Genomic DNA, 26,471 nt, shown 5'->3' on the forward strand with positions numbered 1-26,471 from the left:
ACATACACACATACACACATACACACATACACACATACACACATACACACATACACACATACACACATACACACATACACACATACACACATACACACATACACACATACACACATACACACATACACACATACACACATACACACATACACACATACACACATACACACATACACACATACACACATACACACATACACACATACACACATACACACATACACACATACACACACAGTCTTCTCAGTGGTGCAAGAAAGAGAGAGAAAGAGAAGGATTGATGGTCCATGAAAAGAAAAAGAGAAACCAGAGGGTGCATAAACTCAATATGAAGGTTGAACCCAACACCTTAACAGGGTAAAAAGTAAGAGAGATGAAATCATTTCATCATGACCATAAGAAAGGATGGAAGAGGCATATGACAGACAGCTGCTGTCAAGGTGCTGCTGATCAGCATTCTGTTGGTGATAGCACAGAGCAAGACGAGTCAGCTACAGATCAAGAGTAAATATAAACCACAGCATAAAAACTTCAGGCCAACCAAAGTGAGGTGAAATATCAGGTTTTACTGTGTCACTATATTTCTTGTCACCGTGTAATAAATTACCAAAAAGTACAAGGCACTCTATTCACTCTGGACCTACAGTTCATTTAAATAAAAAAGTTTTATTTTTAAGGAAAATAATGAAAAAATTTTACAATAGTTTTCTGTTATTTTAACGGTGACCTATTATGCAAAAATCACTTCTATAGGGTGTTTGAACACAGTTGTGTGGCCGCAGTGGTTGAAAACAACCAGCATATAATAAAAACTTTTTTTTTTTTAAATGTTTAATAAAAATCCACCCACTAATTTTTTTATAATTTTTTATAATGTAAATTAAATACATAATTTTATTGTATTAAAGGTTTATGTCCATACTAACAATTTAATGTTCTTCTTTGTAAAATGTAAAATCAGTTTAAACTTAACTTAAAATATTAATTTCTATCAGTGTGAACTGACCACCACACAGAATATGAAGAATATCAAAAACCTTAGGAGTCAGCTGTCTACAGCAGTCCTTAAGGTACCAGCACAATAACACTCACCAAAATATCGTCTAATTATCGTCATCGATAAAATCCCAGAAAATATCAAGATATATTATTATTATATTATTTTTTGTCAATATCGCACACCCCTAATGATAACGTAACTTATGTTGGCAAACAGAAGGTATTCATAAATATAGATGCAAAGATGTAATTATTGGGGCCAAGCACATCAGAAGCAAAGTGACAAAATAAGCAAGCATGGCAGGAGACATCAGAACAGTAGAATAAAAAGCTTATTATTTTTCAACATCTGCTTTTGCTGTCATTCACTCAGGAATATTATTGAAACCAATTTAATGATACATATAAAATAATACTAAAACCATTGAAAACACCAATATTCTCTCCCTTTTTGGCAAACTGTCATTGAGAGTAACAAAGGACATTCAGTGTAACAGAATTTTACGTAAAAATTATAGTTTTTCTGACCTGTACCAACCCAACATGTCAACTTCTGGGTCAACCAACGATCTGAGTCTTGGTAGGACTTGATCGACAATGGCAGACTTAGTAGCAGATGTAATGGCATTTATTTAAATTTTTTTTAGTTTGGTGCCACAAGTGTTGCAGATATTACATTTACATTTAGTCATTTAGCAGACGCTTTTACCCAAAGCGACTTACAAATGAGAAAAATAAAAGCAGTCAAAACTAACAAAAGAGCAACAATATATAAGTGTAAATGACAAGTCTCGGTTAGCCTAACGCAGTACACGTAGCAAGGTGTATATATATATATATATATATATATATTATACATATATTATACACACACACAAAGAAAAACAAGTAGACACTAGAAAAAATAGAAAGCTAGTGTTTGTTAGTTTTTTTAAATACATTTTTTTTTTTAAATAAAAAAGATAAATATAGATAAAGTAGGATTAAAATAGAATAGAAAGTGTTAGAGTTAGAGGGTCAAATAAAGGTGGAACAGATGTGTTTTTAGTCGTTTCTTGAAAATGGTTAAGCTGCTCAATTTTCGATTCGAAATTACACCATATACCTGATAAATGTAAGCTGGGTAAGGGGTCTGGACTTCTCCAGCCCCATATGCAAACACTCAAACATGGAAATAACCTTCCTTTACGGATGAACGCAATGAGTTCCTTCAGTTAGGGAAAGGTCAGTGAGTCATGGATATACAGCAGGGACTCCACTGACCTCCACAACAGCGCAAACAGCAGAAACAGAAAGAGGCACATGTGTTTCAGTCTGTGTGCCACCTCATGCAAGTGAACCACTGAAAACACTAAAGGTAGAGAAGATTACTGGAAGAAAAGTAAGCTCTTCTTAAAGCGACTCCTTCTCAGAAATACAGAATGCCCTGCTTTTCTTTCTTGTGAGGAACATACAGTGGGTACGGAAAGTATTCAGACCCCCTTAAATTTTTCACTCTTTGTTATATTGCAGCCATTGTTCCGTACCCACTGTATGTCTAACGATTTTAAACGGTAGGCATTTAAGGATTCCCCTGTTGGTTTTATTTATTATTTTTATTGCCATTTCAAACACAAACAATAGGAAAATAAGCTTCTTACAAAATGACCATTTAAAAAAAAGAATCATCCATTAACATCCATTATAAATGTTCCTGTCCTTGATTATGATTGTTTTGGCCATGTTGTAAATTACTCTACAATCATACACCTGTGACCTCATTACATCAGTATTATTGCACCACTGTGTCTGGGTGTTGCTGCATCTGTATGCTGCTTGGTAGCAATTTTGTATCAGTATTACTACACCTAAGAAATAGTAGATGTAAAAATATTTTCTATCTTAGCTTAATAAACAAAGACAACTAAGTAAACCATTTGTAAGTTAATTTCTCTGAAGAATGTACAAACTGTGTGACTTTCAACATTGTTATACTGTATTTGTTTGAGGGGTGCAATAGCTGAGATGCATTGGACTTGGAATAAATAATGACATACAGCATTGTCCTGTTTTCCCTCGACCCTGCACATTATTTATGGTGTCCAAATGGGGTATTGAGAGACCCATAAACACATGGATGAAACTGGACTTACATGTTTAATCAGCTATGGTAATATTGGTGTCATTCATCACAGTTTTGAGAGTAAGTTCTGTTCCGTACACACAAAACTGTAATTTAGGGGATTGACACCCATATTTAAACGCAGTTGTCAGTCTTGAAACTTTAGAGTCTATACGTGACCAAACACGCCTGTCAAACTAATCACTATCCTATAATGTCTCTGTCTAAAAAAAAAAAAAAAAAAGGACTGGTGGTGATGATTTAATTCACTATAGTGGCCTTAATATCTATGTCCAACCCAACAAGCCTGATTTACAGCAGTTGCTTTCGTGATATACACCAGACAATCATTACCTGTCCAAGTAACCTATGCATTTTGTAGCCTATATTTTATATTTATTCACCTTACTTTTAATGTTAGAGCAGGTGCAGACATTAATAACTTGAATTTGAAAGGCTTTCAGTGTTATGGGTTTCCAGTTATTTTAGCTGTACAAAAACAGTCTGTTATGTTATTTGACAATGCAAAATGGAAAATGTACAATGTTATTTTAATGTTATAATATAAATAATCATAATATAAATACACTGGTTTGTGAAAAAGTGTTTTACAGGTTTACTATCCTTTGTTATTCTTGTAGTTAGTTACCTGTAGTGACTAATGAATCAGATGTCTTGCACATTCACAGAAAATTGCTTCCTTTCTCCTTGCAAAATAAAGTGGACATAACTCATCTGGTTTTTGTTTTTAATGTCTCATTAACGGTTTTATTCAGCTTGCTTTAAAAAAGAGAATTTGAAGCCTACAATTTGTAAGCATTTTTCTTAATTGGATTGTCGCACCAAAAGGGTGCATATCCAATGGCAGTTCAGCATTCAGTGAAGTAGAATTGTGCTTCAGCTCCAACATCTAAAATGTGACACATTATAGACTTAAAGTCCCCATGAAATCAAAATTAAAGTTTTTTGGGTGTTAGTATTAGAGGTCGACCGATAGTGGATTTTGCCAATACCGATAGCTAGGTTGGACCACACTGGCCGATACCGATTAATTAACCGATTGTTTTAAAATTGATACTGAACAAAAACTAAAATAGTGCTTTATTAACAAAAACAGTACTGAACCATACTAGTAGTAGTAGTAAAAAAAAAATAATAGTAAATGTTGAAATTAACACACTCTAACAAGGAACAATGCTTACACCGCTTTCATTAATCTTAATGCTACAAATGGACTCTTATTTTAAAGTGTTACCATTTCATTTCAACTGTCATGCTTAAAGATGCACATCTTCAAATATATACACAAAGGCTATAGCATTAAAATTATATATGGATATTGTATGTACACTCTCACACTTTAACTGCTTCTATTCTTGAACAATTAATGATTTTCTATTCAAAATAAAAGTGCACCGCTGAGTCTAGGAGAACACACCGGTATCACACACACACCGGACGCATCGCGTTCAACTTGAGCAGTGGGCAAAAACTGTTTATTTAATCACCAAACAGACACAAGTTTACTTCAAGAATTAACAATTTGGCATAGATGAGTTTGAAGTTCAGTGTTTAAAAAAATGGAGCAAACGGAAAGAGAAAGCGCGACCTATAGCTCTATAAATGAAGCGCACAGACTTTATTAGAGCCACAGAAAGACAAAGGTTTTGCTGAAAATGCACAAAACACAATTCAGTATGTACATTAACAACGATTCGGGACCAATATAATGTAATTTAATGGAAAACTATGTGAATGGCGCAGCAGGATTTTCTGTCGGCTGCATTTAAATCCGCATCTGAAGTTTCCCGCTCTGTTCAGCGTGCAGTATTACGTGTCTAAACAAATAGCACGTGCTGTCAGTGATTTCAACCACTAGAGGCTGCTCTCGCACTGTATAATGACAGCAGACCCTTCTCAGCCGCTCCAGCAATGGATGCAACCTGGAAAACTATCGGCATGGATTTTTGCCGATAACCGATAGTTCCAGCAATCAACTATCGGTTGTGCCGATTAATAGGCAAAACCGATACATCAGTCGACTTCTAGTTAGTATCAATATGTTAGTCTTAAGGTTATCTATAAGGCAGTATACTCCAAAACAGTGACAAAATTTGCATTTAGAAGATATAAGCATTCAAAGCTTGCAGTTCGTCACTTCAGCCAAAACGGCTCAACGGTTTTTTTGACGTCACATCGTACTTCAGCTTCTCATCAAACTTTCTGTCCAATCAAATGCTCTCTAGAATCCGAAGCGCCCACCACCTACACTATAAAATAGACGCTGAAGCCGCGGCTGAAATCGGTCACTTGTCCACAGAATTAGTATTTTCTGTACAGTGAATGGCACATAGTGCACTATATAGGGGACAGAGAACGATTCAAACAGTGTAAATATGCTTTCCATTGAGGAAAAAAATAAGTCTGGTTTCACGCTGTGTCACGCTAACCACCGCACACACACTCTGCTCCGGTCCAGAGACACGATAGCACGGAGCGGATCACATGCGCGAGTCGGCGCAGACCACAAAATGTATCGGAGCTATTTGAATTATACACAGAATGCTATATTTTATAGCAATATGGATGAGATTGTGGCTAGCATACCCTGTCAAATGCGGCTTTCCGGAGCTCAATGGTTCTGAACAGCTCTAGCCTAAGCTGTGATGTAAACGACCACTATTGGTTATTTTAAAAAGGGGCGGGGCTGCTTGATATGTCCCGCCCTGTCTTCCTGTTTCAGTTAAAATGACGTCAACACAGAGTAACGCTGCGTGTTTCTAAGCATTTCAGGGGACCTTGAAGACAGGGAAACTTTCTAAATAGTCTCATAAAAGACCTGACAACTTTTTCAAAAGAACAAATGTAAGCGGTCACCACACGCATTATAGAACTTTTTGAATTCTCCCTTCAAGGCAAAATATTCTAGATCAATGGTAAAATTTATTTATTTATTTTAAATTAGTGCACAAGATTATTTGGAGTTATAAGGCCTTTTTTCACTGGGTTGACTACCAATAGCTGGCATAATGGACCATTTGTCCATTATAGATTTTATCAAGGTTTGCTATTCAATAATATAAATTAAGGTGTAAATATTTAATTAGAACAAATGTTCAAAAAGTGTCAAACTATGAGAAAGATTTTATTAAAAGTCTACTTGTTCAAAGTAAATCCCAAAGACAAAACAACAACAAAAGATAAATCCATATCAAAAGAGAAAGGCATTTGTCTTTTCTTGACAGTAGTGATGCATTGTATATAGGGCTGCTCCCTGATAGTCGAAGAGAGCAGGCTTAGTTGATCAAAATTTTATTAGTCGCTCAGGGGGGGAAAAAAAAAAATCACAGAAAGTGGTGAAATCACGTAGTCGGTTACAGAGAGATTATTAACAGCTGGTCTGTGTGGTAATTACAGTACATCAGTCAGGACATGCAAATGTTTACTTTGTTCATCGACCTCAAATGTGGCTAATCATATGAAACATGTAAGTAGTAGTATCATTACATGACTGCTCGCTTTAATGTTAACCTAGAAAAATGTGCGATATTCAAGTGTTTGTGCAGCGTGCGGAAGCTGAACAGTAGCGCAATGACAGTTAACTTGGAGGTGCCTGTGTGATCATTTGCATTTAACTTTCTAACGTCTAGGCAGAGGCGTAGCAATAGGGCAGGCAATTGCCTGGGGCCCCGCATTTTGAGGGGGCCCCCGACAGCTGACCATTTGAACAATCAGAAATGTCATTATTAATATAACATGGAGCAATATATCTACACCCCCCCTAGGGGACCCCCTCTCGCGTTACGCTGGATGTGCTTGCTTTTTCCTCGTGATGCGTCGGTCGCCGTTTTCAAACTGGCACAGCCCTTACTCGTGCATTTGCTCATTTAAAGGGGTCATATGATGCGATTTCAAGTTTTCCTTTCTCTTTGAAGTGTTACAAGCTGTTCGTGAATAGATAAGATCCCTAAAGTTGCAAAAACTAAAGTCTCAAATAGGGATGCAACGATTATAGATTTTGTTGGTACAATTATTGTCTGAGGAATGATCACGGTTTTACGATTATGACGATTATTATGCATTTATTCATTTCCCAACATTACTAATGTATAAAATCACATGAACACTCTTTAGATATTAAAGTGTTATTTATTGCTGGCTTTTGAAACAGAAATAACACCGTAACCAACAATACAGCACAAAATAATAATAGAAAAGACCAACCAAAATCCATCTCTCCCACTGGAATTAAAAAAAGGTGACCTCTGCTCCGTAAACATCCATGACAGTATTTCTCTTTTGAAAATAACAAATGGAAATAGATCGCAAAAGTATTTAATGTTTTCAGTTTGTACATTCTTTACATTTCTTTTGGACCTGGGGTAGAGAATTTGGAAACATGGTGAAAAAAAATATTGTTGGTTTTTACTTCTGAATAATACTACAACAGGGATAGTAAATAACAAATTTAATGAAGTAGCCTATTATTAATATACGACTAATATTGACTTTATTTTGCTTTGTGAGATCGGAGATCACGCTGCGCACCTGAACAAACATTCAGGAGGACACAAACTTCTTGAGAATGCTACCCCGTAACTTTTATTAATAAAATAGATTAAATAGCCTACTGGAGAGACACACAGATGCAGGTAGCAGGGCTCTACGCTTACTTTTCTTTTTAGGAGCACTTGTGCTCTTATCCAAAATGTTATCAAAAAGTAGCCTTTCCATTACGAGGTGATATTTGACTCCTCTAACTTTATTAAAAGTATGTAATCTTTTGTCAAATTCTTAAAAATATATATATTTGATTAACTTTTTAAAAATGTTAATTAAAACGACAGAATAAAAACAAGTAGAATAAGAAATATAAGTTACCAATCAAATGAAATCAGTATCATCTTGTCATCTTTTGTCAAATTCTTAAAAATATATATATTTGATTAACTTTTTAAAAATGTTAATTAAAACGACAGAATAAAAACAAGTAGAATAAGAAATATAAGTTACCAATCAAATTAAATCAGTATTAACAAAATTAATTTGTAGAGGTGGCACAGAAGAACACAAAAGTGGCCTGGTGTACTTTCAGACATTTAATGAGGCTCAGAAGTGGAATGAGTGCAATTAAATCCATAAATTCATGATGATATTAATGTTTTAAATATACAATTTTGAATATAGAAATATTAAATTTAAATAACTGAAAAGATACTTTAAAAATTAAACAAACTGCTAGTAGGTGGCGGTAAGTCACTGATTTTTATTACTGAATCATTCATTCAATTGATTAATTTGAACGGCTGATTCATTCAGGAATGAATCAAGTGACTGTCTTTATGAATGGGTAATCATGAATCACTGACTCGCTAGATTCGTTTTTTTTTTTTAAACGTTCATTCATAAACGAGACACCGCTGTGTTTGAAAATGACACCCTGGTCATTCTTGGTGTACCCAAAATGGTCCCACACTATCTACAAGCATTTCTCTGGTGGAAATAAAGCTTCGCTGTTTGGTTCCTCTGTCACAGTTCATCTAATGCATGTAGTAGCCTCCGTGCCTCTGATAAGCACGTCAATTTAAGCTGGTGCACCGCTAGTGTAACTTGTGTAAAAGATACTCTTTATAAAAGTTAAGACTGGTCCACGCCCTCCTAAAACGCCTGGTTTAAACATGCCCCCACATGTCTATGTCATGATGTGGGAAGATTTGCATAACGCCGCCCAAATGTTCACGCAAAGAAAGAAGGCGTAACTTTATTGTTGCAAAAGTGAAAATACTTTGTCTGGCCTTCCAAAAGAGGACACAGTATAGAGACAGTATAAGTCATTATAATAAGTAACTATGTCCCCACTGGATGCTACAAATACCTCGTTTGTAATGGGTTTTATTGGCTTTGTCTCGTCACACCGGGACACGGCATCAAAGTATGGTAAAGGGGCGTAACATTTACGTCACATGCTTGAGGTATTCCGCCAATCCCAACGCACTAGATAGCTGGCCAATCAGAGCACACCTCGCTTTTCAGAACGATGAGCTTTGTAAAAAACTACAAGTTTCAGAAAGTATGTGGAAACTAATGTTTTTTTTTAACCTTAAACTGCATAAACACATTTCATTACACCAAATACACAAAATAATGTTCTTTTTAGCAACATCATATGACCCCTTTAAACATGAGGAGGACTTATCCACCTGGCAGCCAAAAGCGGAAAGAAGCAAGAGGAGGAAGAAAAGAGGAAACATGACAGCGGTAAATGATGGAGATAAGACTGACTTAAGGATAATTATATCACAAACAAATGTTATCGTTGCTAATTACAGCTTATTTTCGTTTAATTATTTGCAAGATGAATTACTGGTAATAGTCCAATTACTAATAGGGTTACTAGAAAAAGGTTAGCTAGGGTTGCACTTAGCAGCAGCATATTATGTAGTGTTCAGCAGGTATTAATATAAGCTGCAATAGAATAGGTGGTACCGGGAAAGACGTGCACATCACCAACGTCACCGCTTGGCAAGTTTCGGTACCAGGGATGCAAACTTGTCACTTTTCGGTGAAATTCGCCATTTTTAATTCAAAATGGGTCATTTGTGTGATTCATGTAGATCCGTTGAGTTTTTTTAATTGTTTGGGGGAGGTGGGGGGGGGGTCTTTTCACAGTTCCAGACAGTAGTATCAATTCAATGTCACCCGCTTTCAAACACTCCTGTGTGTTTTTGTGCGCGCGCTTTGGTTTCGAATTAGAAAAACCAAAAGTTTCTATTTACAACGTGTTTTGCAGCATTAAGTATTGTAGCCATTCACAGGCATCTCTGTTGAAAGTAGTGGCCAATCAGAGGTCTTTACGTTAGTCAGAATCCTCTCTGATCTAATTTTTGTTTTCGCAAGTTTACGTAGTTCTACACACTCACATATCATCCTGTTATAACAAGACAAAAATAAAGCATACACGATGTAAATAAGATATTCATTGTGTAGTTAGTTATTGATTATATGAGGAGTTTTGGCGTGAGTAAGCCCGGACAGTTGCGCCATAATAGAAGCGCTCTTTGCTTGGTGTCTCTTATACAGAGTTGCCAGATTGGGCGGTTTTGAATTTGATTGTGCGGGTAAAAATTTGCTTGGGTTGGTGGAAAAAATTTGGACTGGTTTGGGGTCAGTTTGGCAGTTTTCAAACATATAAATTGCATAGGCTAATTGTTTAACAAACAAGCCCAAGTGTGCAAGTACTGCATCCAATCAGTCATCACATTCACAACATTACTAAACACACACACACTGCAGTGGCGCTGGTGCGGATGTAAACGTCGACAGTAGATTCATGACGGACAAGTTTTTAGTGCGATAAGTTATAACATATCTGATTTTGAATGTAGTATGACTGTATATTCAAGTAATCACAATGCCTTAATAAAAGTTAGAGTGGGAGAGTGACTCAACTCTCAAAACGTGAATTATTGTGGAGTGAGATGACATGAAGGCTCTATCACTGCAACTCCGAAATCAGAGCACATTTGAATTAATCAAAACCGAAACTAAATATCTCGATTTATACGATCCTGTCTTTTATCTTTTAAATGGTCCAGATTGATAATTCCTTGAAAACTGCTAGACTTAATTAGTTTTGAATGTGCAAAGTTCTGTATTATGTTCTACAATATGAACTTAGGCTTCCTCTAGTTCTGTGTAAAATTTACATTTAAAACATTTATGTCACACGATTGAGGTATTCGGCCAATCACAACGCACAAGATAGCTGGCCAATCAGAGCACAACTCGCTTTTCAGACCGATGAGCTTTGTAAAAATCTACGCATTTCAGAAAGGCGGGGCATAGAGGAGCAACAATAATGTACATTATGTGGAAAATAATGTGTTTATTTAACCTTAAACCGCATAAACAGATCGCATTACACCAAATACACAACATAATGTTCTTCACAGGCAACGTCATATGACCCCTTTAAGGCAACCAGGGAACTTACTTTAAGTTAAACCAACAAATATTTTTTTTAGTGTAGTAACACAATTCAGTAATGTGACTTCAATAGTCCTGCTGTAGAGTGAAGATTCTAGAAATGATCTGTGCATTTAATTGAGGAATGTGATTGATAGAAATTCAACTGAATTTGTATTAAATATGGTTGTTTTAACCAAGACTATGCTCCAAGATGGGGTTTTTTTTCAACAACATTTGAGTTCCCTGTTATAGGCTAATCTGCAATTTTGCAAATTTCCTTTTTATTAACATTAATTCCCACATATTCCTGTTAATTCTGTTGATTCCCATTGAAAGTGATCAACTTTTTTTTTTAAATCCCAGAATTAGTGATTTTGTCCTTCTTTTGTTGTTTGATTAACATTACTGACACAGACAGTAGCAAGAATATTAGGCTGCTGTCACTTTAAGATCTGACGCGCAAACCCAATATACTGATACACATCTGAGTTTCTCACAACTGTTTAGGTTTTAGACATACCTTAAAATGGACCTATAGTCAATGTTGTGTGTATATGACAATTCAAGCACAAGTTGCAAAAGAGAACATAATTCAGGATTGCTTACTGTCTGAGAGGCAGGGATTGCAGGTGGGGGGAAAGAATATACAGCGCTCTCTTCCACCCTCAATACCACGACTTGGGCAAGTCACCGAACCCCAAACTGCTCCCTGGGTGCCGCAGCAAAAATGGCTGCCCACTGCTCCGGGTGTGTGTGCAGAGCACAAATTCTGAATACGGAACACTATACTTGGCCAAACGTCATGTCCTCCTCCTTAGAATTTAAGGTATTTAGAACATTTACACATTTTAAGTAATCTGACTTGAATGTATTTTAATTTAGACAAACCTAAATTTAATTAAATCTGAGCTGAGATTTCTTTCTTTTTTGTGCAAGGTACATGTTAAGTGGGAGATTATACATATTATACATTATACATATTATACATAGTAATGTATAATATTTTACTATGCTAAATTTAGAAGTTTGTTATGTTGTGTTTTTTTTAGGGGGGGGGGGGGGCCATCATTCTGACAAATGAAGCATGAGCTCAGTTTGAGAACAGATGAGATCTCAGTTTGAGATTAAATGTTCTATATTGCCTTACTCATTCAGCAATTGCAATGCTAATCAAAGCATTGTACTACTAATTAGCATTTACTGAATTAGTTCGTATGAGTTAGCTTACTCAAATATTTTATGTTAAGAGCAATTACCATGTACGGGAACAAAATAAATATCTGCCAGTTCTGCTCACTTAAATTTCTGAACTGATAATCTTACATTTTTTGACTACTTTTTTTGGGTTTACAGTGTCGGTTTAACATGTCAAAAACTTAAATCAATTGTGCGCTGTGTAGATATTAGGGGTTGAACGACTTCTGATTTTTTGAAGTTGACTTTTATGTGATGAAAGTCAAGTCGAAGTCGACTAGTCGCTGATGATTATTCATTAATGAACAAATAAGTCTGGAGCTGTGACAAACACCTTGTGCACAGCTATGGCATATAACACAGCGCTGCCCACACGGCTATTGCTCCTATAGCAGCTTTTTTTATCCGTTCTTTTGTCTTTGGGTCGTTATATTTCTCACATATTTCTGCTCATTCTAAATCAGATACAGATAAAGTAGCACAGTAAAGATTACATTAATATGAATGCATTAGTGAGAGCGATTGCGTGTGTGAATTAATTCTACCTGGCAGCGTCTCTCTACTAGTAGTGAAGCTGTGGACTTTAGTTATTAAGAAATAAATGCTTGAACTTTTCAGTTTCTAAGATATTTTATTGAGAAATCACAGAACAGTGTTGACAACACATTTCCGCGCTGAATGATTCTGTGTGTGATGTCCGCGCTACTGTCTGTAGCCTATGTGTGTGCGTTACAGTGCAGCAGCGCATTAGATTAACGGCGATTAATTTACCTGTGCAATAAGCCGTTTAAAACGTGCATTCTACTGTTCAATTTAGAGCATCCAGTAATATAATCACATGTCTTGTGGAGCGCTTTCAGAATATGCATTTATTTGTCATTTGAACTGTTTGGAAACGGAGCGTAAATGTGGAAGTCCTTCAAAGATTTCTTATCCTGTTGCGCCCTCTATAGCAGGGGTTTTCAACCTGTGGGGCGCGTCAAGGGGGGCGGAGCATCAGTTAATTCAGAGACCTTCCCTTGAGAATTTATGAATATGAGTTAACAAATCTTTAGCCATCCACTAGGGGGCAATCTGACTCCCACTGCTAGTCGACAGTTTGAGCAGAGTTGACTCGAGTATCAGTGTTGCCAAGTCCGCGGTTTTCCCGCTTGCCGCGTGAGTAGCAATTAGGCGGGTTTTGTTGTGAAAACCTGGCAACCCTGGTCACGCTTATTGACAGTGTAAGATGATTTACGATTAGCCGTGTCGGACATCCAACCACAGATTGGCATGTTATCATCTCAGAAACAGGCTCAGCCATCACACTGAATCAGGTAAACTGGTTATATATTTATGTTTCAGTATAATTACGCACGCTATACCAGGGGCGGTTCTAAACCCCCCTTTCTGTCACCTTATCCCCCAAAACTATCTTAACGATGAGGCCAGTGCTGCTTCCTCGAGAAAGTTTTTCATTCTCACGTGTTTTAAGTCTTGTCAGTTTAAACATTAAAGTAATTTTAAGCCATTTAAGCCCAAGAAATCTCACTGCGGTACTCACGCACTGTGATAGAGCGTTTCTATGCGCACCGCTCACACACCTGAAGTGCACAAACAGATAGCCTTCTCAGACAGCAGGTGAATACCAATGGCTGTCTTGACAAGTATCCTTGTAAGCACAGTCGGTTGTTTTAAGTGAATGTAAACAGTAAAGGAAATATCAAATGTACGTCAGTATAACGGATCCGTGCATTTCTTATGTAAATAATGTTAATCAAAAAGAGCAAAATAAAAATAAAAAATTGTTCGCTGCTTTAATGGATTTGCTTTTATGTTAATGTTAATAAAGGGGGAGGCCTAAAAGGTTGAAAACCCCTGCTCTATAGGACCAGCGACTAGTCGACGTCAAGCTTAAAAGCGTCATGGCAGAGCATTGAAGTCGACTAGTCGATTAGTCGGTGCAACCCCTAATACATACAAAAATGCAAGTGAAGCAGATCACTGCACACACACTGTTCTGCTGTCACACATCGGCGCAACTCAAGAAATACGGCTTTTTAAAATGTCATTCCATCAAGTACCGGTACTAACAAAATGAGGAATCATACCGTTTTTTAACAGGAGGGCATCGAAATACCTTTCTAGTACTTGTATATTGTGCAACACTAATATCATGTAACGTTACTTCTTTAAGATTTTCATCAATCTTTAAAAACATTATTACATATTAATAAACTGTGTCATGTTTGTGATTTTTATTCATTGTATAGGGTGTTGTCTGACCATTAAATCAAATCTTGAGATTTTATGACATCAATTATTTTTATTATTTAGAAACAAAAATAATTTAATGTTATTTGTGCATTTTACGTTTCATTTAATTAGTCCAAGTACAGCACCACCCTACATTAAGAAAATATGTTTTAATGGGCGGTAAGAAAAATGTAGAATTGTTGCATAAGAGCGGAGCTCAAGAGTACTTTTTCCATAAATTTACACTGCAAGTGTCATGCACACAAACTGACGAACCTCATATTTATACAAATGCCCACTGTTTCCTTTCCACATTAGATAAACGCATTAACTGTGAAAAAAACTATAGGATTCATTACATGTGGATATCTACATCAACTGACCACGCAAGTCAGTCACTCACTAAATAGTGACAAGTATGCAAGTCAAACCAATTACTACCAAGATTAGTGCAGTGTGGCAATGACACTAAATCAAGGCAACAAGAAACACACACATAAACAATGAAATTAGACAGCAATCAATGCTCAATCAAGTTGATTAGTTTGATGCTCAAAAGACTAAAGATAACATTAAGTCTCTCCCTCACCCTGTCTTTCATTCTCCAGCTCTGAGCCAAAGCTTTGGATCCCTCAATTTTCTCTGTGTGGCGTTTCTTCATGAAGGCCAGTGGAAGGTTCCAGTCAGTCATGTCCACCTCCTCCTCCTCGGGCAGACCAACCACAGGGGAGTGAAGCAGCTCAGCATCCATTTTCATAACGAATCTAAAAAAGGATATAAAAAAATAACAATTATATGACCGTCCATTTACTGGTCTACAATGTGGAAAGTAGAGGTGCATTATTAAAGTGGTTTAATTAAAATAACTTAGAATCGGATTCTGAACTATTATCACAAAAAATTATCAAAAGTTAACATTGGTTGGAGCTTCACCAGACTATACGAGAAGCTAGTAATTTTCCAAATTTACAAAATAATTTATTAAACAATAAAAAACATTCTATCAAACTATAATGTCTCCGGTTTCTCATGTAACCTGTTCCCTGAAATGATGGAATGAGACACTTTTGCCTTGCCTAGTCAATGGAGATCAAGCGTGCAAATTTATGGCAGCCACGCCCTCCTACATGATGCCTGTTGCTTGATGCTTAACTTAATTTCCTTAAAAACTTCTGAATGAATAAACAAGTTATGAAAAACCCTGAGCAGAAGTAACACGGCATGAACACATGTCTCGTTCCCTCATTTCAGGGAACCGAGGATACATCAGTAACTGGAGACGTCCCCTTTCGATATTGGTTTCTCAACATCACATCATATAGCAGATAGCTATGGTGAATGTTTTAAATTATGCCGTGTTACTGTGAAGGGTGCTCAGCGTATGGAGCCAATAGCCCCAAACACATTGTCTCATTGTAGGCAATTAATGTCATTTGACAGAACCATTGCAGCCAAACAACATAAGTATACATATATTATGATAGTAAATCACTAGCATTACACACATAGCCATAAGACCTCCAGATCTTGTTAAACTCCAGTGTCCCAGGGGTTCACTGTAATGAACTGGCTATAGAGCTCCGGACGTCACATGACCCATTCTGTTTACACCACCATGCTGGCAGGCAGGGACAGCCGGGAGCGAATATGAAATGAATAAGTTTCAAGGCAACAGAGTTCACTGCGTACTTTAATTCAAAAGACATAGACCTGTACATAGCAAAACTTAATAGATTAAGCATAACAGATCCCTATAATGCCTCCGTGGTGCTTTTAACGTGTAGCCCATCAATAAAGGAACGGATAGATTTCCTGACCTGCAGTATCCTGATATCTACAACTAACGTACCTAAGATAACTTATAGATTTAGTATGGGCTGCTTTTGGTGCTAGACACTTTATTGGTCATTTTGTGTGTTTCACGAATAAGATAGACCACAAGGTTAAGAAACTTACTTAAATGTAAAAAAAAAAAGTCTCTATTTTGCAATAAAAGACGGCTTCCCTTATTGATCATGTTTCGGGTAGATTGCATGTTTTCGACACACGGCGGGATGTTGGACTCGTGAAAAATAATCACATAGTTTGTATTTGCCAAAACTGATTTACTGAAGTCAAAACACGGACGGACATAAGGACATTCCTACATAAGATGGCAACATAGGCACAAACGGTTTAATGAAGAAATCCACAAAAGAAGAAATATTCTCAGTAAGACTACCAATACCACTTACAATAGGATGACCCTTCAAAGGTATATCCAAACCCTTGTGGACCTTAGGTAATGTATATATCAAAGGTGTGACCGGAAAATCAACTTTAAGAAATTCATACTCATTTTTGCTGAATTCTCCATTTTTAAAATGATGCTGTAATTTGGAATGAACAAAGTTTTCAATTTACTAGTAGGGTCAGCAGGTAAACGTTCATAAAAGACACAATCATCCAATTGTCTCCTAATTTCTTTCTCATAATCTGTAGCTCGTTGAAGCACTATAGCCCCTCCCTTATCAGCAGGGCACACAACCACATCAGTATCTATTTTAAGATCAAATAAAGGATCCCTCTCCGCTTTTGATAAATTATTATATGCTTTATATTGTCTCTTATTTTTTAGCAAAGTCTTAACATCAGCTTCAACAACCTACAGAGTAAGTGTCCAAAGATGCATTCCTGATACAAGGTGGGATAAAGGTTGACTTCCTTTTAAAAGGAAGACGAATACTGGACGAATCAGAAGTGACACTGCGCTGTACAGTAACAGAAGGAGCATCATCAGATAGAGCTGATATTTAAATTGTACCAAAGAATTCCTTCAGTCTCAGAGATCTAAAAATCTTTTGAAAGTCAATCATAGTGTCAAAGTCATTAGCCTCAGTAGTAGGAATAAAAGAAAGTCCTTTGCTAAGAGCAGCAATACAAGAACTAGAAAGTGACTTATCTGAGAAATTCATAACCGTTTCCTCTGATTGCTTCTCGTCATTCGTGGAGGAAGCGAAGAACCTCTTTCATTTACCCCTTCTACATCTTTTCTTGAGCCTCTTGCCTTCCAATCCGTACCTGACACTTCTGCCCGAGTGCAGTTTAAAAAACCTGAGCTTTTCCGTCATCGACCAGCACCATCAGAATCTGAGTCACACGATGTTGAAGAAACCCATAGCCTATTCTCCCCAGGCTGTCGACATCTACGGGGGACCTCAAAGGTGGCCCAACTACGATGAGTATGTGAATCTGGTTTTCCATCCCTCCAAAAATAAATCCTTCCATGCTGATAGTCATCATTGTCCCTTGCAAACTTGTGGGTCTTTTTGGATTTATACTCTAAACTTATAAAGCCCTGAATGGTTTAGCACCTCAGTATTTGAACGAGCTCTTGTTACATTATAGTCCTCCACGTCCGCTGCGTTCTCAAAACTCTAGCAATTTGATAATACCTAGAATATCAAAATCAACTGCGGGCGGAAGATCCTTTTCCTATTTAGTGCCCAAACTCTGGAATAACCTACCTAACATTGTTTGGGAGGCAGACACACTCGGTCAGTTTAAATTTAGATTAAAGACCCATCTCTTTAACCTGGCTTACACATAACACACTAACACATTTCTAATATTCAAATCCCCAAGTAAAGACCTTGTCTCAGACGGCCACCGGGACAAGACCACAGGAGCCAGTTGAGTGCTCTGCACAATGTGACTTTGCTGCAGCCTGGAATTGAACTGCTGGTTTCATCTGGCCAGAGGAGAACTGGCTCCCTACTGAGCCTGGTTTCTCCCAAGGTTTTTTCTCCATTCTGCCACCGATGGAGTTTTGGTTCCTTGCCGCTGTCGCCTCTGGCTTGCTGGCTTGCTCTGTGTTTCTCCTCTTACCAAGATGGCGGCGCGTTCACACGCTTCTCTCTCTCCCGACAGAAAGGTGTTTTCGTGTTTTTTGTCTTGTGAGTCGCAGTGTTTTTGTACGCATTCGTCGCGTCTATTTGTTTCTAAGCGCACATATAGTCGTGAGTTTCTGCTCGATGTCGGCAGAACCACATTTTTAGAGTTAAACTCTGCGCACGCCGAAGAGCTGCGGGATCTCGGTCTGCTCCGGAGGCCCACACCATCACCGACCCCCTCTGCTGCATCTTGCCCACAGCGGAGGCGCCACAAGCGGCGCGAGAGGAAGCAGAAGAGGGGTAGGCTAGCGGCTAACCCACACAAGCCGGCTATCCCCACCATCGTACTGGCTAACGTACGCTCTTTGGCCAATAAACTGGACTACATCCGACTACTACGCTCAACTCAGAGGCCTGTAAGAGACTGTTGTGTTTTTGTGTTCACAGAAACATGGCTCAACAACAGCGTTCCGGACTGCGCTATTCATCTCGATCAGCTGACATGCTATCGAGCGGACAGAGCTCGCGTCGAGGGAGGTAAGACCCGCGGCGGAGTGCTTTGTGTTTACATCAAAATACACACACACACTGTCACTTTAATCAGTCTGAATAAGCTCTTTTGCACTAAAAATCATTTTTTTGCACTACAATCACTATCTGCACTGTTGTTTACTTTACTGGTTTGCACTCTATCTGCCATATGCCTTGTGCTTTATATATATATTTTACATTTTACCTTATTTGTATATTTGTATAGTTGTATTTTGTATTTAATCTGTATTTACCGATGTCTTCACAGACATTTTCAACATCTTGCTAAGTCAGGCTGTTGTCCCCACATGCTTCAAAGCTACTACCATCATTCCAGTCCCGAAGAAGTCGTCTCCATCCTGCTTCAATGACTACCGTCCAATTGCACTTACCCCATCCTCATGAAGTGCTTTGAACGGCTAGTCATGCACCACATCAAGTCTGCCCTCCCCCCCTCCTTGGACCCCTTCCAGTTTGCATATTGGTCTAAACGCTCGACCGATGACGCCATCGCCACTACCCTCCACATAGCACTCACATACCTGGACAAAAAAAACTCATACGTCAGAATGCTGTACATAGACTTCAGTTCAGCATTCAACACAATCATCCCTCAATAGCTCATTCACAAAGTGGTCCAGCTGGGGCTCAACACTTCGCTGTGCAACTGGCTGTTGGACTTCCTGACTGGAAGACCTCAGGCAGTTCGGGTCGGCAGCAACACATCCAGCACCATTACACTGAACACTGGGGCCCCCCAAGAGTGTGTGTATTTTTTCATCTGTCTTCAGTATTGTTTGAATATTTTGAGTGATTAATGATCTGTATTGATTTGTTAGTTTATTCGAGTTTAAGATTTGTATTTGACCTGTATTGATTTGTGTATTTATTCGAGTTTAATGCTGGTTTTTCTCTCTCTCTCTCCTTGTGGGAGTGTACCTGCACTAGAGCCTGACCGATATATCGTTTTACCAATATTATCGGCCGATATGAGCCTGTCGTCGATATATCGGTATCGGCGAATATGCCGCCGATATTCTTTTTTTTTTTACAGAACATATTACTCAGATAAAATGCTTGAAATGGTGTACCGTATTGGCCCGAATATAAGACGACCCTGATTATAAGACGACCCCCCTTTTTCCAGATGTACCTTTTGGAAAAACCAAATCTTGTTTTTTTTCCTCAGTAAAACACATTTTGTCTTCAATTATTTTCATATTGCATATTTTTCCTATTTAAATTTTTGTTTTGAAAGTATGGTAAAAACTGGTAAAATGTACCAACAATCACATTTAAAAAATATACACTTTTTGATATACCATTAAAAAAAAAAAACAGGTAGCCCATCTGAATTAGGACATTTAGGCTATCCATCTAATAGTAGCCTACCAAAATCTTATTAACAGTAGAAGTTAAATCTTACTGTAGTCTTCAAATCTGGGTACTGTCTTACGTTTTAAAATCACAAAGGGAGTATGGTCCCATTAGGCTAACGTGACAGTCACGACTCATGCAGCTGTAAGGTTTTCTTATTCTTTTGTTTTTACTCACGATCTTTACAACACGCATTACATTACGTATTTCATGGCACACTCGTTATATGCGTATTTGGCGCCACCCATTGTTGTGGGTGTATTATTGACATGTCAAAGTCTAGACCCTGTATATAAGACGACCGCATTTTACAGATACATACATACATTTTTCAGATGTATTTCCAAGAAAAAAAACATTGTCTTATATTCGGGTCAATACGTTAATTACTTGGATTGCCCAGCAGAGCGCGCTCCATTGTTTGCTACTGGCGACCTGGATGAAATGCTTTTAAAGCTTAAAGGGGTCCTATTATGCTCTTTTATAAAGTCTTGATTTTGTTTTGGGGGTGTACTAGAACATGCTCTCATGCTTGGTGGTTCGAAAAACGCATTATTTTTCACATAATTTACATTATTAAAATGCCCCGCCCCTTGCTCCGTCTTTCAACAAAAGCTTTTGAGAATCCGGCACTTCTCACTCGTGATGTGGAAGCTGTCTTCAGTAAAATGTGCAGCACACAATAGCAAACTGGGGTTATAATGCTCAGGAACAGAGTTAAAAAGTAAATTGCAACCACTGTTTCCTGACATCATCCGCTTTCGGAAGCCCAAACAAAGACGTTTGGGCACGGAGGTGAAAAAAACAGCGTTTCAGGCAGTTCCACACCGGCGCCGAGCCACATCTTTAAAATTCAAATACATTATTTTCTGCGCCAGCGGTTCTCAATTCCAGTCCTCGCGTACCCCCGCTCTGCATGTTTTGCACGTCTCTCTTTGTTAACACACCTGATTCAGATCATCATCTCGTTAGAAGTGAGCTCCGTGCATGAACTGTGTTCCGTTTGACATGGTCCCTACACAGTGTCCATTGCTCCCTACTCCCTGAGCAGGGGAAATCCGTTGAAGTTTACTTCACTTCGGAATATTCATTTACAGATTTGCACTGCGCCGCTGCCTGCAGCATCTTCACACACAAACAAAACTTACTAGAGAAGCATGAAGTGGGACATAATATACCTCTGTAAATAAATACAATTTAAATTCACGTCTCGCACACTTAAATGCCCTTTGTATGGAACATTGAGTGATCATTGCTAAAAATGTGTTTATGTATATACTGTATTCTATATATAGTACCAGACAAATGTTTGGACCCTCGACTGTGAAAGTGTCCAAACTTTTGACTAGTACTGTACTATAACATACATAAAGGATATCAGTCGATATATTGATATCGGCCTTTTTTACTCCCTAATATTGCTATCGGCCCCGAAAAACCCATATCCTTGGGGCTCTAACCTGCACAGTGATTGAATGTGTCTAATTAGAATGATCACCTGTTACTTATAAAGAGTTGTACCAGTTCACGTTATTTGTGAAGACCTGACGAAGACCTGATGGTCGAAACGTTGCCCCAATAAATTATTTTTTTAGAGCAATTACATCAGTGTGCGGACAATACGTTTGTATTTTTGCTATTGTTTGACTTTTTTTTGTCCTGCACCTGAGCCCTGTGTGGGTTTGTGGGATGTGCGGAACTTTCTTATACTTTGGTTTTTGCAGTACTTGTATGTCATGCATCACAGTGATGTGCTGTTGCTGCTGTCTCAATTCGGGCAAAATTTCTAACATGCACAGCTTCAAATCAGACATCGATCGGTCTACACAACACCTAACTATTGCTAGGGGCTGGCTTGAACAGTCTTAGTTCTATCATAAATTTTTGCCAGTGAGATTCATGAAGCTTTCCATAAGTCCTAAATACCATTTCAAACTCATAACATTTAGACTAGTAGCTGGTTTTAAATCATTTAAAATATTTTTTTACTGATGAGCACTCCAACAGAGGAAAAACAATGAATGGTGTACATTTAGAACAAATCTACCTGTCTGTAGAAAATTCAATGGAACAAGGGGGACTTTTCAGAGAAACCAGTTTGCAATCATTTCTACTAGCATTTGGTGCCACTGGTGGTGCAGTATCTGGTAAATGCTTAGGCACAGATTTTAACTGCAGCTCTCATAGTGATATTAAACAATTCTGCACTAAGACTCTAACCACTTATGTTGAAACTGCATGTACTGTAGAGACAAGAAAAACATCACTAAATTCAATAACCTTAATGAAAACTTTTTAAAACCACAAAAGCTGACACATTAAAAAATTTAACTAAAAGTTGCCAGCATAGGCTATCAATCTACCACACTGAGAGTCAGGTTACATTCAAACCAATTACAACAGAACTGGTCATGCATATTCAAATGAAAATACCATGGTAACGACAACTTTAGCCTAAAAACCATAATTACTAATGTTACTGTTACATTGTAAGACCATCATTTAAAAAACATAGGACGTCTTCTATACAGTGAAGCGTTAAGAACCGATGTCACTTCTCTTTAGTGATGACAGTGGCGGCTAATGCCAACTGTTTTACTGAAGCAAATATGGTATTTTGGCACCGTGGTGAATTGTTAAAGAGAAACTGGGCGGTTTTGTGATTGTACTCGCACCTCTGATCAGCAGAGTTCTCCAAAGCTTGAGCTGGAGATCCGCTGCGTCCGCGGACGATCACACAGATCACTCCCGTCAGCAGCTTAAACGGCAGCGTCCAAGCCTGTAGAGGATCTGAAGGCGCTGGATCAAGGGGTGTTTGCAGGGGGATCTGCGATGGCTCTCCGTTTGGTTCTGGGTCAGGCGCAGTGGCCCATGATCATCCTTAAACACACACTCTGCGTGAGCCACGGCAGGCGCTCGATACTTTAATTCGACGGTCTCTTTCCGTGCACTTTCTGTTGTTTTTGATGATGGATCAACACTGTAGAACTGTGGCTAATTTTAATCAGACTTTCAGCCGACACTGTTTCTCAACACTTGCGCAAGGGCGCCGCCATCTTGAGGTGGACCCAGAATGCACCGCGCATATTGAGGGCGGGTGCTCTGGAGGACATCAACGAACACGTCACCGCTCGTCGATTTCTAGGCCTATTATTAGTATTTCCAAAGTAATGTTTGACTAATTTATTTGCTTATATATATGAAGAGTTTGGTTCCAAAACGCGATAAACGGCATTTTTTTAAAAAAAAGAGTTTCCGCCAAAATCAGTATTGTGTCTGGTCGGTATTGAAAAGTACATTTTTAATTTTACGCAAAATGCGATATCCGCCGAGTTATTCTGTCATGTTTTCTCCCTTTTTTCCAAACCGCGACAAACGCCAGTCTCTGCAGAATGCGATATATCCGCTCAACCAATCACAGCGCACCATTCCTTGCAGTCTAGACCGTAATGGCAGCGCTTTGAATACATCCGGCATCCTAGTTTTCCTCATCTACTTTGTACTGTGATCAACAAACAAACAAAAAAATTAGGACTGCACGATAAATCGCATGTGATTGTCATGCGCATCTTGTCAGTAAAGCAGGTTCTGTGAACAGTAAATGTCCATCACGTGCTTTCAGATGGAGCGGCATTTAATACACAGAGCCATAGATCACTGCAATATCGCGTTCATAATCGCAGATGAGTCGCATTCGATTATGAACGCGATATTGAGTAGCTTGTCAGTGTAAGTGTTTTTATTTATGCCATTTATGTTTTTGTTAATACAGGGTATAGCACTAGTCAACTAAATGAATGTAGGCTAACATGGCAAAGATAAATGCACTTTTGGAAGTTGAATGTAAGGGAAATGTCATTTTGTAATTTCTGTGGTTTAATGTGATATTGTTGTTCATGTATGTTCATGATGAAATTTTAATTTATTGTTGTAATTAATTTACAGCATTAACAAGATGACCCATTGAATTATTTTTGGGAGCGATGACTGATTGATTGAATGTATTTTTAGTCCAGTGCCTGCATATAAGATTAGTATTGACCAAGTTCAGAGGCTGTCATATGTGGATCAACTTACTATGTTGTGTATTTTCAACAGTTTCAATATGAAAAATAACTTTTATATTGATTCAATGGATTTATTGCATTTTGGAGGGGGGAAAAAGTGTCTTGGATTTATTGCATATTGGGGGAAAAAATTATAACATTTTATAATAAATCTTTGAAAATCAAAATCTTTTTAATGTTATAACCTAAAGATGCTATGTGAAAGTTTGAAACAGAAAATAGGTTTTCATCTTGCCAATTTCTTAGTAAAGAAAACACATTTGTACTCAAATTAATCAAAATGGATTTATAGCATTTCGGAAACAAACTCTTCATATATTCTATTTTTTAAAGGGGTCATATGACGTTGCTAAAAATAACATTATTTTGTGTATTTGGTGTAATGCAATGTATTTATGCAGTTTAAGGTTCAAAAAACACATTATTTTCCACATACTGTACATTATTGTTTCTCCTCTATGCCCCGCTTTTCTTAAACATGTCGATTTTTACAAAGCTCATCGGTCTGAACATAGACATATAATGTCTATGGGTCTGAAAAGCGAGGTGTGCTCTGATTGGCCAGCTATCCAGTGCGTTGTGATTGGCTGAAAACCTCAATCGTGTGACGGATATGTTATGCCCCTTACCATACTGTGATGCCTTAAGCCCCGTTCACACTAGCAGCGACTTTTTAGAACAATCACATGAGCTCTACCGTCTTCTTTCCTATTGGCTGTTGCTCCCGAAAGTCACTCTTCATTTGCATAAAGTTGAAGGATTCTGAACTTTGTCGTGTTGCTGGACACACCCCATCCGGTCGCCAACAGCCACTGTCGCTCGTGTCGCCGGAAATCGCCAGCTCTACATTGAAATTAATGGGATTGTGTCGCTTTGCTAATGCGTGTCGCTTGTAGTGTGAACGGGGCTTTATCCCAGAGCGATGAGACAAAAACATTAAAACCCATTATAAACAAGGCATTTGTTGCATCCAGTGGGAACATAATTACTGATTATAATGACTTATACTGTCTTTTTACTGCGTGCATAAACATAAAACCATGTCTGAATTTGTGATCAGAGAAACGACAAACAACAAGTGTTACTCTATACTGCTCAAAACTCGCATTTGAATCGTCAGTGGCAAATTCTTTAAATATGAAAACATACTTACAGAAGGGTCAGACTGTCCTTGCAAAGTTGGAATTGCCCCACTTTATAGAAACAGACACCGGCATTGTAGGCTATACTCTCCCAGTAAACAGTCCTTGTCCTCCATAAAATGCCCTGCACACATCTGAATATTTGGTTTGAATTGTTTATTTCTAGTTGTGTCCTCTTTTAGAAGGCCAAACAAAGAAGTTTCGCTTTCATAACGAAACACACAGCGTCTCCACAACATGGCGGCGGCGGCAACAACAATACTACAGCGAGAATCAAAGTTACGCCTTCTTTCTTTCTGTTAACATTTGGGCGGCATTATGCAAATCTTCCCACATCCTGACTTAGGCATGTGGGGGCGTGTTAGAATGAGCCGTTTTAGGTAGGTGTGGTTGACTTTTAACTGTTATAAAGAATATCTCTTTGGATTTGAGACTTTAGTCTTTGCAACTTTACAGATCTTCTTTATGCACCAAGAGCTTGTAACACTCCAAAGATAAAGAAAAAATTGAAATCGCATCATATGACCCCTTTAAAAAAAACATGTCCCATTTAGACTTGGACTCTATTAATTTACTAAGTACTTGTTTTTAAAAAAACAACAACTAAGACTAGCTTTTCTAATATTTTTGTATTCAATCTATTTGTTTTTTTATTTATTATACAATTAACAAAAGCAAAAAAGGCCTCTAACACTAGCTTGCTCTATTTTTCTATTCTATTCTATCTCTTTTCTTTTTGTTTATTATATAATTTAAAAAAACTTGCTATGTGCGAAGCTAACTGAGACTTGTTATAGCACTTGCATATCATTGCTCTTTTGTTGATTTTGATTGCTTCCATTGTCCTCATTTGTAAGTCACTTTGGATAAAAGCGTCTGCTAAATGACTAAATGTAAATGTAATGTATATATATATATATATATATACAGTGGGGCAAAAAAGTATTTAGTCAGCCACCAATTGTGCAAGTTCTCCCACTTAAAA

The 26,471-nt window shown here is 37.8% G+C and overlaps 1 protein-coding gene across 3 annotated transcripts in view; it reads right to left on the minus strand.

Annotated features, from left to right (window-relative positions):
* Nucleotides 1–23,369, minus strand: part of LOC107553319 (regulatory-associated protein of mTOR-like) — a 302,737-nt gene extending 279,368 nt beyond the window's left edge. For all 3 annotated transcript variants that reach the window (XM_016235517.1, XM_016235516.1, XM_016235515.1), the window contains exons 1-2: nucleotides 22,953–23,369; nucleotides 15,087–15,261 (exon numbers count right to left, since the gene is read on the minus strand). In XM_016235517.1, the coding sequence (XP_016091003.1) occupies nucleotides 15,087–15,254 (168 nt within the window). In that variant the 5' untranslated portion in view covers nucleotides 15,255–15,261; nucleotides 22,953–23,369. The remainder of the gene's footprint in view (nucleotides 1–15,086; nucleotides 15,262–22,952) is intronic.
* Nucleotides 23,370–26,471: the final 3,102 nt, after the last annotated feature.

The sequence above is a fragment of the Sinocyclocheilus grahami genome, unplaced genomic scaffold, assembly GCF_001515645.1.
Source record: "Sinocyclocheilus grahami isolate Dianchi unplaced genomic scaffold, SAMN03320097.WGS_v1.1 scaffold469.1, whole genome shotgun sequence".
Lineage (NCBI taxonomy): Eukaryota > Metazoa > Chordata > Actinopteri > Cypriniformes > Cyprinidae > Sinocyclocheilus > Sinocyclocheilus grahami.